At 40.7% G+C, this 12,535-nt stretch overlaps 4 protein-coding genes across 5 annotated transcripts in view; 2 read left to right on the forward strand and 2 right to left on the reverse strand.

The window, feature by feature from the left end:
- The window catches only part of frmpd1b (FERM and PDZ domain containing 1b), a 23,450-nt gene extending 19,252 nt beyond the window's left edge, over positions 1-4,198 (reverse strand). For both annotated transcript variants that reach the window (XM_024283506.2, XM_024283504.2), the window contains exon 1: positions 3,654-4,198. The gene's annotated coding sequence lies outside the window, so the exon portion shown is untranslated. The remainder of the gene's footprint in view (positions 1-3,653) is intronic.
- A 414-nt stretch (positions 4,199-4,612) lies between these two features.
- tomm5 (translocase of outer mitochondrial membrane 5 homolog (yeast)) lies at positions 4,613-5,702 on the forward strand. The gene is made up of 2 exons (XM_024283598.2): positions 4,613-4,849; positions 5,383-5,702. The coding sequence occupies exons 1-2, from the start codon at positions 4,729-4,731 to the stop codon at positions 5,415-5,417; spliced, it is 156 nt and encodes a 51-aa protein (XP_024139366.1). The 5' UTR covers positions 4,613-4,728; the 3' UTR covers positions 5,418-5,702.
- A 1,264-nt stretch (positions 5,703-6,966) lies between these two features.
- LOC112153658 (zinc finger and BTB domain-containing protein 5) lies at positions 6,967-8,919 on the forward strand. The gene has a single exon (XM_024284024.1). The coding sequence runs from the start codon at positions 6,967-6,969 to the stop codon at positions 8,917-8,919; it is 1,953 nt and encodes a 650-aa protein (XP_024139792.1).
- A 676-nt stretch (positions 8,920-9,595) lies between these two features.
- On the reverse strand, positions 9,596-12,523 carry grhpra (glyoxylate reductase/hydroxypyruvate reductase a). Its single transcript, XM_024284224.2, has 9 exons — positions 12,290-12,523; positions 11,907-12,037; positions 11,379-11,451; positions 11,191-11,307; positions 10,986-11,074; positions 10,737-10,838; positions 10,427-10,562; positions 10,198-10,328; positions 9,596-10,118 (listed from the first exon to the last, which is right to left on the reverse strand). Exons 1-9 carry the CDS (start codon positions 12,373-12,375, stop codon positions 9,997-9,999), a joined length of 987 nt encoding a protein of 328 aa, XP_024139992.1. The 5' UTR covers positions 12,376-12,523; the 3' UTR covers positions 9,596-9,996.
- Between the last annotated feature and the right edge of the window lie 12 nt (positions 12,524-12,535).

Genomic DNA, 12,535 nt, shown 5'->3' on the forward strand with positions numbered 1-12,535 from the left:
AAAAAAAAAAAAAAAAAATGCCCACAAACACTCCTGCTAACACACCGGACACAGCTGCGCAGCATGAAGTGTGGAGTGGAGGCATCAGCAGGGGTTTACTCTGCAACTCAACATTTCATTTAGACTCACAGTGGCTGCCAATAAAACTGGAAACAAGCTTCTGGGAACATTCGCTTCAACAGCGGCATACTTGCGGAACGTTTGTGTGAAGATGTGAATGGCTTGAGGTCAAGAGGATTTAAGTTTATGCGAGGCAGCTGAACTGCTAAATACATCAGATTGTAACACAGTAAAAGTAAAGAGCCACGGGTCGAGTACAGAGCCAATGTTTTAGAGTCACTCATAGCTAAGAAATTTGGATTGTCACGCTTTTATCCCCCCATGTGTGTTCTCACTTACACTTTCAATGACCCGCAGAAGTCAGCTAAATACACTTTTTTGTAAGCTGTAAAGATTTAAACAAAACCATTAAACATTTTTGTACATTCAAAGGCAGTCTAAGTAGTTTGTGGCCATACTGCACTCAGATTATTACAGCTACCACAGCAACAGGCAGTAGGAATGGGCCACATTAATGCAACTCACTGTGTTACCATCATAATAAATCTGTTCATACCTGCTGTGAAGTTAGGCTTTGAGCTTTACACAAACGTGGAGAAGTCTCAAGACTTGTTTTTACAATTACATGGTATTAACTGCATGTAAAAAGAAACTGCACGCGGTATTGGAAGATCAGAGGATTTTGTTCAAGCTGCTAAATGGTGTAAATACAAACAAACAGCTTTAGGCTCTGTGATGACCTTGTTCTAGAAGTTGCCGCCATGATCTTTCAATGCTTTGAGCTTTTAAATACTCAATTAAAACTTGTATTTTCTGTATTTGTGAATCCGTACTATTTCTTTTTGAGTTAACATGAGGGAATCAGAGGATAGTAGTTCCCTGTGATCTGTGACTTACTCAGATCCTCTTTGTTTTACTCAGTCTGTCAGTTCACTTCATTATGAGGATGAACTCCGCGTGTGCCACTCATTACGTCTTCCCCTTTTCGTCAACAGCCTGAGAAGGCTTGAGTTTCCCACTGAACTGGGTCCTCTAGAATGCAGCATGATGTCATTGACCTCTGTTGACTGTTCTCATTGCTAACAAGAGACACATGCAGACAAACCAACAAAGACAGCTGTGGAAGGTGTTTGGATAGAGTGAGTCTGCCCCACCTTTTACTGTCTGAGCCAATTTCCAACATATTCATTTTTTTTAAAGTCTTATGAACACACAAGGAGTTAGACAGGAGCTGAATCTCATCTCTAGGATCACCAATGAGGAATATCCACAGTCATCGGTGCACATGACAGCCTGCTAAGCTTCATAAAGAAAATAAAAATGATTTGATATAGAACCATCTTGCAAGGGACAAAACCAGGAGGCAGGAAGACAACAAAGCAGAAGAAGAGGTGGAAGGACAACATCAAATAATGGACAAGATTGTCTTTCTCTGATTCGCAGAGAGATGGCAGGAAATTTTCAGGATACCATCAATGGTCCCTCTACAACCCTCTTGGGGTCAAGAGACAGCTACGATGAGTAGAAGGCGTTATAGGCGCTAGAAAGGTTCTCTTTGTGTTAAATAATACAGCCAGTGTACAGAATAGGCAGGAAGTTAAAGACCCGCTCCAATGATTAATATGTTTTGGAGGGCTTTAACATATTCTTGTGGGCTTTTTCTGATAATTTGAGACATATATATGTAGAAAATTAAGATTAAATTGCATTTTTTGAGTATTTGTTTATTCAAATCATTGAGAATCAGGAGCAGATGAAAAAATATTGGAAAAAGCTTATAGCTGTTACTGTTACAGTAAGCCACAAGCCCCTGCTCTGTTCCATTTTAATTCATCTGTTTGTAGACGACTATTCATATGTCTTCTAACGGTACGGCTGGATAGCACTAATATTGCTCGCCATTTTTGCCGCACCAGTAATGTTAGATTGGGGCTTACTTCCGCCCACAACTCAGAGGCAAATTTCTAATAAATTACTGCCGCTCTGCAGAAACTATGTTTAAAACAGCACAATCATAATTGAAAAAACACTGTGATGGCTTTGAAAATATCAAAAGATTATTCACTTTAATATTATATCAAAAATATATGGAAGAAGGAGGGAAATTATAATTTTTTTTTCCAAGCTTTAGGGTGTTTTCATGGTGAAGCTGTTCCCTTACGCTATACAGTCACATAAAGAGAGCTGCCCTACATCGTGGCACCCCTGCCAGTCAACTGTGCAATCATCATGGGGCTGTCACATCAATGAGGTCAGGTCGTTTTTTTCATGAACAATACTGCTGTTCTTTCAGAGGGGATGGGGGATGCACATTATATTTGCTTCCACGGAAACCAAACACAATTGTTGCTAATCAATTTACTGAATTGTTTTTGATCAATGAGTCACTTTTATTTCCATCAATGAGAGCAAATGTGATGAGGCGCACACAGATGTGTTAATCTGCCCCTCAATGTGAGGCTGGAGGGCCCGCCATCACAGTCTGGCTTGCAGACATGAGGCTGCGAGTGAAGATGAAGAGAGAGGGAGAGGAGAGCTGGCTGGTTGGAGAAAGTGGGGCAGAAGAGCAGCCGGCCGAGTAGATCCAGGCTAATGCTGTCATGCAGGCATCAAGTCTGTCCTGATGTGCGAGTTCTGCCCGTTGTGATTTTCCTCTGGCGGAGTGACCTCGGAGCAAGTCGCATCACATGGATGGAGCGCGCATTCCTGAGTCACAACACAAATGCCCGCAAGCGCGCAGGACGCAGCTTTCACTAACATGAGCCCCCGCGCGCGCGCAGACAACACCTAAATGGCAGATGGAGCTCAAAGCGCGCAGCATATGATGCCTTTAAATAACGCAGACTTGGAGCTGCGTGGGATCACACAAGTCTGAAGCGCGATGAGCGGTCAGATTGTGTCACGTCATGCATTAAACGAAGGCCCTAGAACAGCAAAAACGCATTGTTCCGGTCTAGTTGTGCTGCGTTTGACATGCCCCGCACGGCACGGAGAAAGAGCAGCAGAGAAAGGACAAGAAAAAAAAAGATGTGCGCGTGTGGTACCCAGAGTACTGGCATCCCCTTATCCGTGCGTATTTGTCCAATCCGCGGCCAGTGACGGGGACTTCATTGCGCAGACGAAAGCGCAGATTTCCAGCCCTGCTGCTCCAGACATGTGTTGGCAAATATGGAGATTTCAATATAGTAGAGTGATCGGATTGAAATCGCAGCTATATTTATCTTATCAGGCGCTATAAAGATGCATGGCGGCGGTAGATCTTCTACTCATTGATTCTTTTAATAAACATAATCTGTCGCCTAAGATTTTACAGTATGATCATTCCGATCAGTGGTCACAGCCATGCCCTATGGGAGGCCAAACAAAGACGAATAAGTGGTCAGTCTGTTGTAGCTTTCTTTCTAATCTTAATCGGATTTAAATCTCACCACCATCTCCTTCACACCCGGTGTAGCCTTCAATCGGGGTGGAGTTGAGCGTCATATCAATCTCTCATTTCGACAAATTATACCCTCTCCCCCCCAAAAAAATCCAACAGAGCTGGACGCAGGGGTGGACACGCGCTCATCAGACAATAACCGAGTGGGGCTCACCTCGTGGTTTGATGAGGAGGCAGACAGCTGGGAGATCCCCGAGAAAATCAACAGATCGACTGATGCCTCCAAAATATCCGCCCCGGCCAGATGATGGTGGTGGCCTTGGCTGCGTGCTGGATGCTGTCATCGGGGCTGCTCTCTGCTCTAATCCGCGGCCCTGAGCTCAGGAACAACCCACCCCTCCTCCTCCTCCTCTGGGCTCCCTCTCTCCTCCCAGCCTCCATCGCTGTCTGCTGAACACCCCTCCTCCTCTCCTCCCAAAGGTCATTTAAAAAAGCGAAGGAAAAAAATTAAAGATTTCAAAAGAAACTGTAGTGTAAAATGAAAAAAAGGTACAATGAAACCAATTACATAAAAAACGGTTAATATTTCAGCCAGTAAAACCAATGTGTAGATTATAAATTATTAAAAGGAAAATGTTTGAATCAAAATATTTTTTAATTAGATAAATAATTTTATTTAGCCCAATAAAGCTACACCCAAAAAGTCCCATTTTGTGGGTCACATCCATCCAACCCCATTTATTTTAATACTTGTATGAAAAAAAAATCACGATTTAACATTTTGAAATATTTGTCCTTTTTCCCTGATTTTCAAGTGTTAAAAAAAGAAAAAAAGGACAAATAAACAAAACATAAAAAAGTAACTATTAATTAATTAATTAATTAATTAATTAATATTTTGTATGTTATTATTTGTAAATGCTTGTTACATTGTTTACGGTTTCAGCTATTGCATAAAAAATAGTATCTTAAATAAAATAATAGTACAGCCTCGAGCGTTTTTATTTGTTTTCTTAGACATAAACATATTTATATTAATTACTAATAATACAATAAGGAAAATTACATTCATAACAAAAAGATAAACGACTGGGAACATACAAATAAATATCAAAATTAGACGGAATAAAGATTGTTGAATGACAACAATCAAGTGCAGTTTGACCCTCCGCGGCTGCCATCCTACGTCAGCTGAAACGTATTTCCTGTCAGACTTTGTCCACGCCGTCGTCGCACAGCTAACGTGAGAAGAAATTTGACCCCAAAACGCTTTTAAAACAAAAGCTGAAATGTTCAAACTTGAAGGACTCGGTCCGAAAATGGACCCGGAGGAGATGAAGAAGAAAATGCGGGAAGACGTAGTGTCCTCTTTACGGAACTTTCTTCTTTACGTCGCTCTGCTCAGAGTCGGTAAGCATCCGCAGGTCACATTGAGTGCGACCTGAGTTTTCTCGTTTATTTGTTCTTATAGCATCGTTTTAGTTTTGTCCCCGTGCTCAGATATTAGTCTGTTCATAATGGAAGCACCAAACTAGCTTTAATCGCAGAAAGAAGACATGGATTTGAACAGTAATGTTTTCTTCTTGGGAGTTATTGCTAGATTTTTTTAAATGTTAAACCAGAAACGTGTGTATTAAATTTGGAATGCAATTATTTATTTAAAAATCCACAATTTATTTTATTTATATTGCAGTAATTAATACACAGAGATTAAAACTATTATCCTGTCATATCATGAAAACAAAGCAGAATACCTTGCATTATAATTGCACATAGTTTAAGATGACATGTTTGTCAATTGAATCCACCAAAAATATACTTTGCAAATTCACTACACAAACCCAGCTAGAGGGCAAGTCTTTTACAAAGCATTTTGGAAACACTGTTATTGATTATTAATGTTGTGAAGCATCGCCTAAATTATTTTTTTTTTCTGTTTGCAGCCCCATTTGTACTAAAGAAGCTGGACAGCATATGAAAAGAGGACAACGTCCGGCTGCATTTCCACCATCCACCAAGAGACTCCAACATCAGAGATGGCAAGGATCTGCGGCAGATGTGGGCCATTGAAGCATCACTTGTTCTTCCATCACTGCATCAAAGATCTTTTACTTTTTTGTTTGTTTAAGTTGCGGGTTTCATGTTTTAAACTTCTGTCATACTTTTGTATTTAACACTTATTGTGTAGTTTGTTTTTTTCAGTGTTGTTCAAATATATGTCTTCTAGTTGTATTGCACAATAAATGGAAACAATGATCATTTATTTGAGCATCTTTTTTATATTTGTGCTCTGGTTAATGCAAGTTTCTCCTAACATTTTTTTTGTCTTCGAATTTAGATTTTTAAATGTTCAATAAGGTGTAATTAAAAAAAAAAACTCTACATTTCTTGTTGATTTTCTGAGTTATTTAATTTTAGACCCTAATGTTTGGGGCTTTAAGAAGCTACTCTAAAACAATTTTATTAGAACACTATAGTTATTGGTTTATCTGACCATTTTTTAAGGTGGGGTTGAAATAAAATAGGTAGTTTTTCTATGGATAGATATGCCTTTTGTTCTTACTGTCTGCATGTGTAATGATATCAAAATCAGTCAGTGGAAAAAAGATATGTACAAAATATAAACTGCTATGTGCACACAGGGATTAAGTAAAACTGCATGTTGCAGATAAAAATATGAATACTATCCATTTGACAAGAAGGATATGAGAAAAATATTAAAGTTAAAATAAACAAATATTAAAAATATGAAAAATGCAGTGTGCTATAATTTAAATAATGAAAGAACAAGTTTCTATATAATTTTAAAGAATTTTAATGCTTTAATGTAGGGAAACTACATCTGTGTATACTTCAGTTGAATTTTATCTTATTTCATTTTTAGTTTTGCTTTAGTTGAGCCCTTGCTACACCTCAGAATTTTAGTGTCTTATTTGTACTCCTTTAGTTTTGCCTCCTTTTACAAAAACAAAAAACAAAGAAATAAAAGAGAAGTCAGTCATTATTTTGTCTTTGTTACATTTTTTCCCCATATGAACTGTTTTAGTTGATTTTATGTTTAAGGATCTTTTCTGGAAAAAGGCTGTCCCAGAATGCAGCAGGTTCCAGGTAATTCGTGTTATGACCGCTAGGGGGCAGTGCTGTCTAACCAAAGGGTCGATGAGGCAGCGTCGGTTCTGGCGGCTGTAACAATGGATGCTGCATCGCTCGATTGTTTGAACTCTTTGGCTTTGTGATGACGATAGATCAGTTTTTACTGTATATTATTATTATGTAGGCTCCCGTATGAGCTGCGTGGACTCATGTTTTATTTTCTGGAGACAAATCCCGCGACTGCTCCGCATCTCTCGGTGCTTTTGTCGGCGTTGGCCCGCCCATACTCCACAGCATCTCCAGGATGGAGCCAGTGGAGATGATGCTACTCTGAGCTACATTTCAGCTGATGAATTGCATGCTTTTCGCCACCTTCATATTTTTTTTCTCAGTAAAGTGGTATATATTCAAGAGCTGACACTACAGCAGCAGAGATGGACTTCCCAGGTCATTACCAGCATGTTTTCAGACAGCTCAACCACCAGCGCCTCCACGCTCAGCTCTGTGACTGTGTTGTAGTGGTGGGGGATCAAACCTTCCGAGCTCACCGCTCCATCCTGGCTGCCTGCAGCTCTCACTTCAGGGCTCTCCTCACCTCTTCTGACAGTGTCGACGGAGAATCAGAAGTAGACACGTCTGCTGGAAACAGAGACCCCTGTGTGATGGAGCTAGACCCAGAGGTTGTGACCCCTGAAGCCTTTTCAATCCTCCTAGACATGATTTACACCTCGACTCTTTCTCTAGAAGCCTCCAGCGCCATGGATGTCTTGTTGGCTGCCTCACACTTGCATCTCAACAGCGTGGTCAAAGCCTGCAAGCTCCACCTTTCCAGGAAAAACTTCCCAACATCAGCACCGAGGGGTTGGAGGTCGGTGAAGAAGCAGTGCCAGTGTCCGTATTCCCAAGCAGCAGCCGGCTCGCAGCAGCTGATCATTTTAGACCTGGATGATGAAGAACCAGGAGAGGAGGTGAGCCAGTCAGGCGGAGACAAAGAGAGCTGTGGGAGCAGCGAGCCGAGTCTGGAAACTTCTTTGCGACAGAAGAGAAAATCGGAGGAGGATAGGCCCAGTGACAGGAAGAGATTACATCGACTCCCTGAGGCAAACTATAAGGAGCGTTCACCTACTGTCACCAGGAGCACTGAGGAGCAAGGAGGAGAGGAGACTTCATCTCCAGATATCCCCCCAAAAAACAAAGGAACCTGGGGAAACCAAGGTTTTGATGAAGACGAGGAGAAATACGAAGCAATGAAAGGAGAGTCGGAGGAGGTCCAGCTGCCGACCCAGTCAGACAGCAGCACAGGAGGAACTTTGTGGGGGAAAAGTGAGGATCCAGTAGTCCAAGTTAAGGTGGGAAAAGAGGAGGAGGAGGAGCTAAAAACGGAAGTAATGGAGGTGAAAAAGGAAAGCTCCTACTCTCCTGACACGTTGCCAAACAATTCCCCTCCATCCCCCCTGCAGGACTGCCCAAATCATATGGATGTGCATCTAAATGATGAGAAAGTGTCCATGTGTGGACACGCAGGTGATTTGCAATCCCTGCATACAGACGGTCAGACAGATGCACAAAGGCAGATGGGAGATTTGGGTGAAGTCTCAGTAGATGGTGAGGGTCTGGATAGCCTCTCCGAGCTCGCTTTTTCTTGCTTCTTAAATCCCAGCAGTGAAATGGACTCTCTGGAGGAGGAGGAAGATAGTCTAGCCAGCCTCACAGCAGTCGCAACCGCCGCTGCAGCTGCCAGTGATGCCCCCACAGCAGATGTGCAGACAGAGAAGCTGGAGGAAGCAAGCACCACCTCAACCCAGTCCTCCGATTCGTCATCTCTGGTTTTTCCAGTCGCAAACGTTCCATTGCAGCAATTACTGCAGCCGACTCAAAACCCGGGATTTAGTGACACCATCATCCTCCAGCCCACCCAGAACTCATTTACTGGGTTCTTGAGTGGGATCGGATCAGGGCTCAGTCTGGACACTGCTGTCGTTCAACCTGCAAGATCCGGAAAAAGCTCGGGCACGACTTTTCGCCGCATCGCTCCCAAAGTTCCCCCTGGGTCCGAGTCGGCCTCTGAGCTGTCCGGGGAGACAGCAGATCGGCCCACCTTGACTAAAGCTTCAGAGGACGTTCTGTCCAAGTGTAAAAAAGCGGCCGCCGAGGACCACGTGTTGCTGGTGGAAGGGGAGAAGAAGTACGCCTGCAAAATCTGCTGCAAGACCTTCATGAACTTGACCGACTGCAAAAAGCACATCCGCGTCCACACGGGCGAGAAGCCGTATCCTTGTCAGAAATGTGGCAAGCGCTTCAGCCAGTCCTCACACCTCTACAAACACTCAAAGAACACCTGCTTAAACTGGAGAGAAGGACCGTCGTTCACCGACACGCTGCTCTAACACAAGACTGAGCAAGAAATTATGTATTTAAAGTCCATTCTAGTTTAGATGATTTGAAATTGAAGTCAAAATGTTTTTTTTCTTTGCCTCCAATCATCTTTTCATTTATTTATTATTTCCCCTAGAATAAAACAATGAAATGTAGCACTTTTACAACCATTAAATGGATTTATGCACTGATAATGTTAAAATGCTAATAAATGTTGTATTTTGTAGACTTGTTGGATTTATTAAAAAAAACAATCTCCAGAAATGAAATTATATAGTTCTTTTATGTTTATTCTTTTAAAAAGTTCTAATGATGCAGAAATGGAGTTGTACTATTAAAAACGCGTGACCTTAGAAATATCTAAAAACTTGCAAGTTATGAAAACAATTACAAGAAATCTTTACATGCTTTAAAAACCTTTGAAAATATATAATTGAGTAACTTCAAAAATACTCTTAATAGGGTATGTACTAAAACCTAAATTTTTAAATTAATTTTGTGAAAAATATTTAAGCTCAGAATTACGTTTTTGTTTGTCTTTTCAAATTGTTACCAGAAGGTCTTAACATAAGAATACCGGTATATATATATTTTTATGATACAAGAACTATTTTTTTTATGATTTTCTTGATTTCCTTTTTGGTTGATGAATAATTGAACAAAAAATAGCTTGCATTAAAGTCTTAATCAGTATTTTATTTTATTTCTAGTTATTACTTAGAAGTACAGTAATGATAAAAAAGGCAAAGAAATGAAGTGAAGAAAGAAAAAAGAATAATCAGTTAATCTGGTTTAGAGGAAATGAATTAGCATCAATTAGGAAAACATAATTTGTTACAAAAGTACCACTGATTAGCTGCTTGTCTTTACCTTCAAGAACTTAAAAAACATGAAATAACTAAATAAAACCCTGTTGTCTTCCTCATTCATAAGTTACTGATGCACAACACTCTTACCATAGCACAGATAGAAGAACATGTAGCTGGAAGCATCTGCATAAACTTTCATTCTCACTAATATTTTCTTACTTCCATTTTCACACCGCTCTACAGGAGACAGTTGGCACAACCGCTTCATTTGTTTCAGTTCTACAGGGAGAGTTCACTGGGCATGTCTGATCCCTGCAAACCTCCCAGCAGGTTTTGAGCCGCCAAAGCAGACATGATCCCTCTGGTGGAGTAAGTGGCACTTCCGATGTGTGGTAAGACCACTGGAGCAGAAAAGAAAGGAGGAAGGTTTTAAAACAAACGTAAGCTTGCTCAAAAAAATAGTTTGAGTCCTTCACTCACCGCAGTTTTTTAATGTTAGAAGTGGATGGTTTGTTGGAAGAGGCTCGGGTGTTGTTACATCCAGTCCAGCTGCAGCAATCTGACCACTGCTCAAAGCCTCATACAGATCCTCCTGGTTTACTACAGCTCCCCTAAAACAGTCCATCACATATAAGGAAGCAGGAAAAAATGATGATTGAAAAAATGGAAAAAAACTCTGAGCAAGTTTTTAAATCCATGTTTTTCCTACCTACTGGAGTTGATAAAGATTGATGTTTTTTTCATCTTTCTAAAAAATGCCTTGTCACACATGCCCTGGGTTTCTGGTGTAAGCGAGCAGGAAACAACTATGAAGTCACTTTCAGATGCAAGTGTGTCCAGTGGAACTGTGAAACCAAGAGGAAACAGATTTAGACACTGAGGAAGAGAGATACCGGATAATCAGACATGGGAGTAAAAAAGAAAAAAGCTTTCTTTAATGCTTTAAAAAAAGAATAAATCTTCATCAGCCACTCTTGCATTACCCCATGCAAGGAGTATTATTTTTTTATTTTTCTTACCAAACTCTCCATTGACCTCTGCAGCGTAGGTTTTGGCTGTTCTCCCAGAGTACAGTAGCCTCTTAACCCCAAACGGCAGAAGTCTCTGAGCTATGGCCATTCCTGACCACAAACAAGCAAGACTTTAGACAATAAAAACTGGAGACATCTTTCTACCAAGCAAATATTTGCCAATACGACTCATATTAAATCCTAGGATAATTAACTAGGGCTGTTCAGAGTAAACAAAGCAATGAGAGTAAACTCAACCAATGCGTCCGAGTCCAACGATCCCCACTGTGCTGCCAGACAGACCATAACCACACAGCCAGAGAGGCTTCCATGAGCTCCAACCCCCACTGCAAGGAGGGAAAATTATAGTATTCCTGCTGTTTAACTGAATTGTACTTGATTTCTTGCAATTGGGGTTCAAAAGTCAGAAAAATACTATTTATTTTACTACAATGAGCCTGACCTTTTAACCTCTTCCACTCCCTCAGGTAATCTGCGAGAGGTGGCCAGCAGCAGAGCCACGGTCAGCTCAGCAGTGGCATCAGTCAGGACATCCGGAGTGTATCCAACACGTATGCCTCTGAAACAGAAAAACAATATAGATGAGACAACAACCACATCACACTGTCAGATACCGGAAGATCAGCTCACCGTTTTTTGATCTCACTGTGGACCAAGTGATCAAATCCTACAGACATGGTGCTGATTACTTTCAAGTTTGGCCCTAAAGAGGAAAAAAAAATGATTTAGTTGGCTGGGTTGACAATCCCTCTTCTAATATGTTTTATTATAAATTAGGTGCAAAACTACAAGATTTAAACAAAATATTTTAGCAATAATCTAATAAACAAATTATAAAGTTACATCCTTGAATTAAAATAAATTAAATCGTAATATTTATTTATGTATTTAGCACTTTTCATTTGTGTTGAAGTATGTTGTTTTGTTTTTTTGCTATAAAAAGTAAATATTTGTGGAGTCCATTTAGACAATAATGTCTAACGTAATCACATTTTGTTATAGATAAATGTATTTGCAACAATCACAATTTTGTCATTGAAAACTAATACTAACACTATAATAGACTAATCTTTGGGTCCTATGGTTCAATTGAATTATCTAACCCCCTTTTTTGGTCAAAAATCTGCTAAGTGTTTTGCTGTCAGAGGTGAAGTGTACCTGCAGCATCCAAAACCTCTTTGTCGATCTTGTCTGACAGCAAACACAGAAGACCATGAGCTCCTTCAACTCCTTTGAGGAGCTCTGATCTCGGTACTGGCTCATCTGAGTCCCACTGAGACACTTCACATCTGTTTCCATGGAAACAAGCACATATTAGGATGTCAAAACTATCACTCCAACTAAGAACCCTGACTATGCTGGTCATTTGTTTCTATTAAAAGCTGTCCTCTAACTTCTATGACTGCAATTCTCAAAGCAGTGGCTATTTTATTGCTTCATAAAGAACTGCAAAGAACACAGAGTAGGAAGCACAACCACAAACTTGCCAGTACGGTAGTACTTAAATTTGGACAAGGGTGGAAAAGCAAATCATGTCTTACCCTTCTGCCGCTGCCAGGATTTTCATCCCCTCTGGAGGGATTCGTCTGGTTATGAACACCTTCATGAGTTTACGCACTGCTTTCATCCCACTAAAGCGCTCGATGCTGACAGAGTCCTCTTCGAACTGGGAGCAAAGTTCAGGCTGCAATTTGAACCATTTAGCATTTGACCTACATCGTCTGAAAAGAAACTACAATTCACAGTTTTCTACGGACCGGAAGTGTTAAAAGGCCATCTCAGTGCGC

Source organism: Oryzias melastigma, linkage group LG10 (assembly GCF_002922805.2).
Source record: "Oryzias melastigma strain HK-1 linkage group LG10, ASM292280v2, whole genome shotgun sequence".
Lineage (NCBI taxonomy): Eukaryota > Metazoa > Chordata > Actinopteri > Beloniformes > Adrianichthyidae > Oryzias > Oryzias melastigma.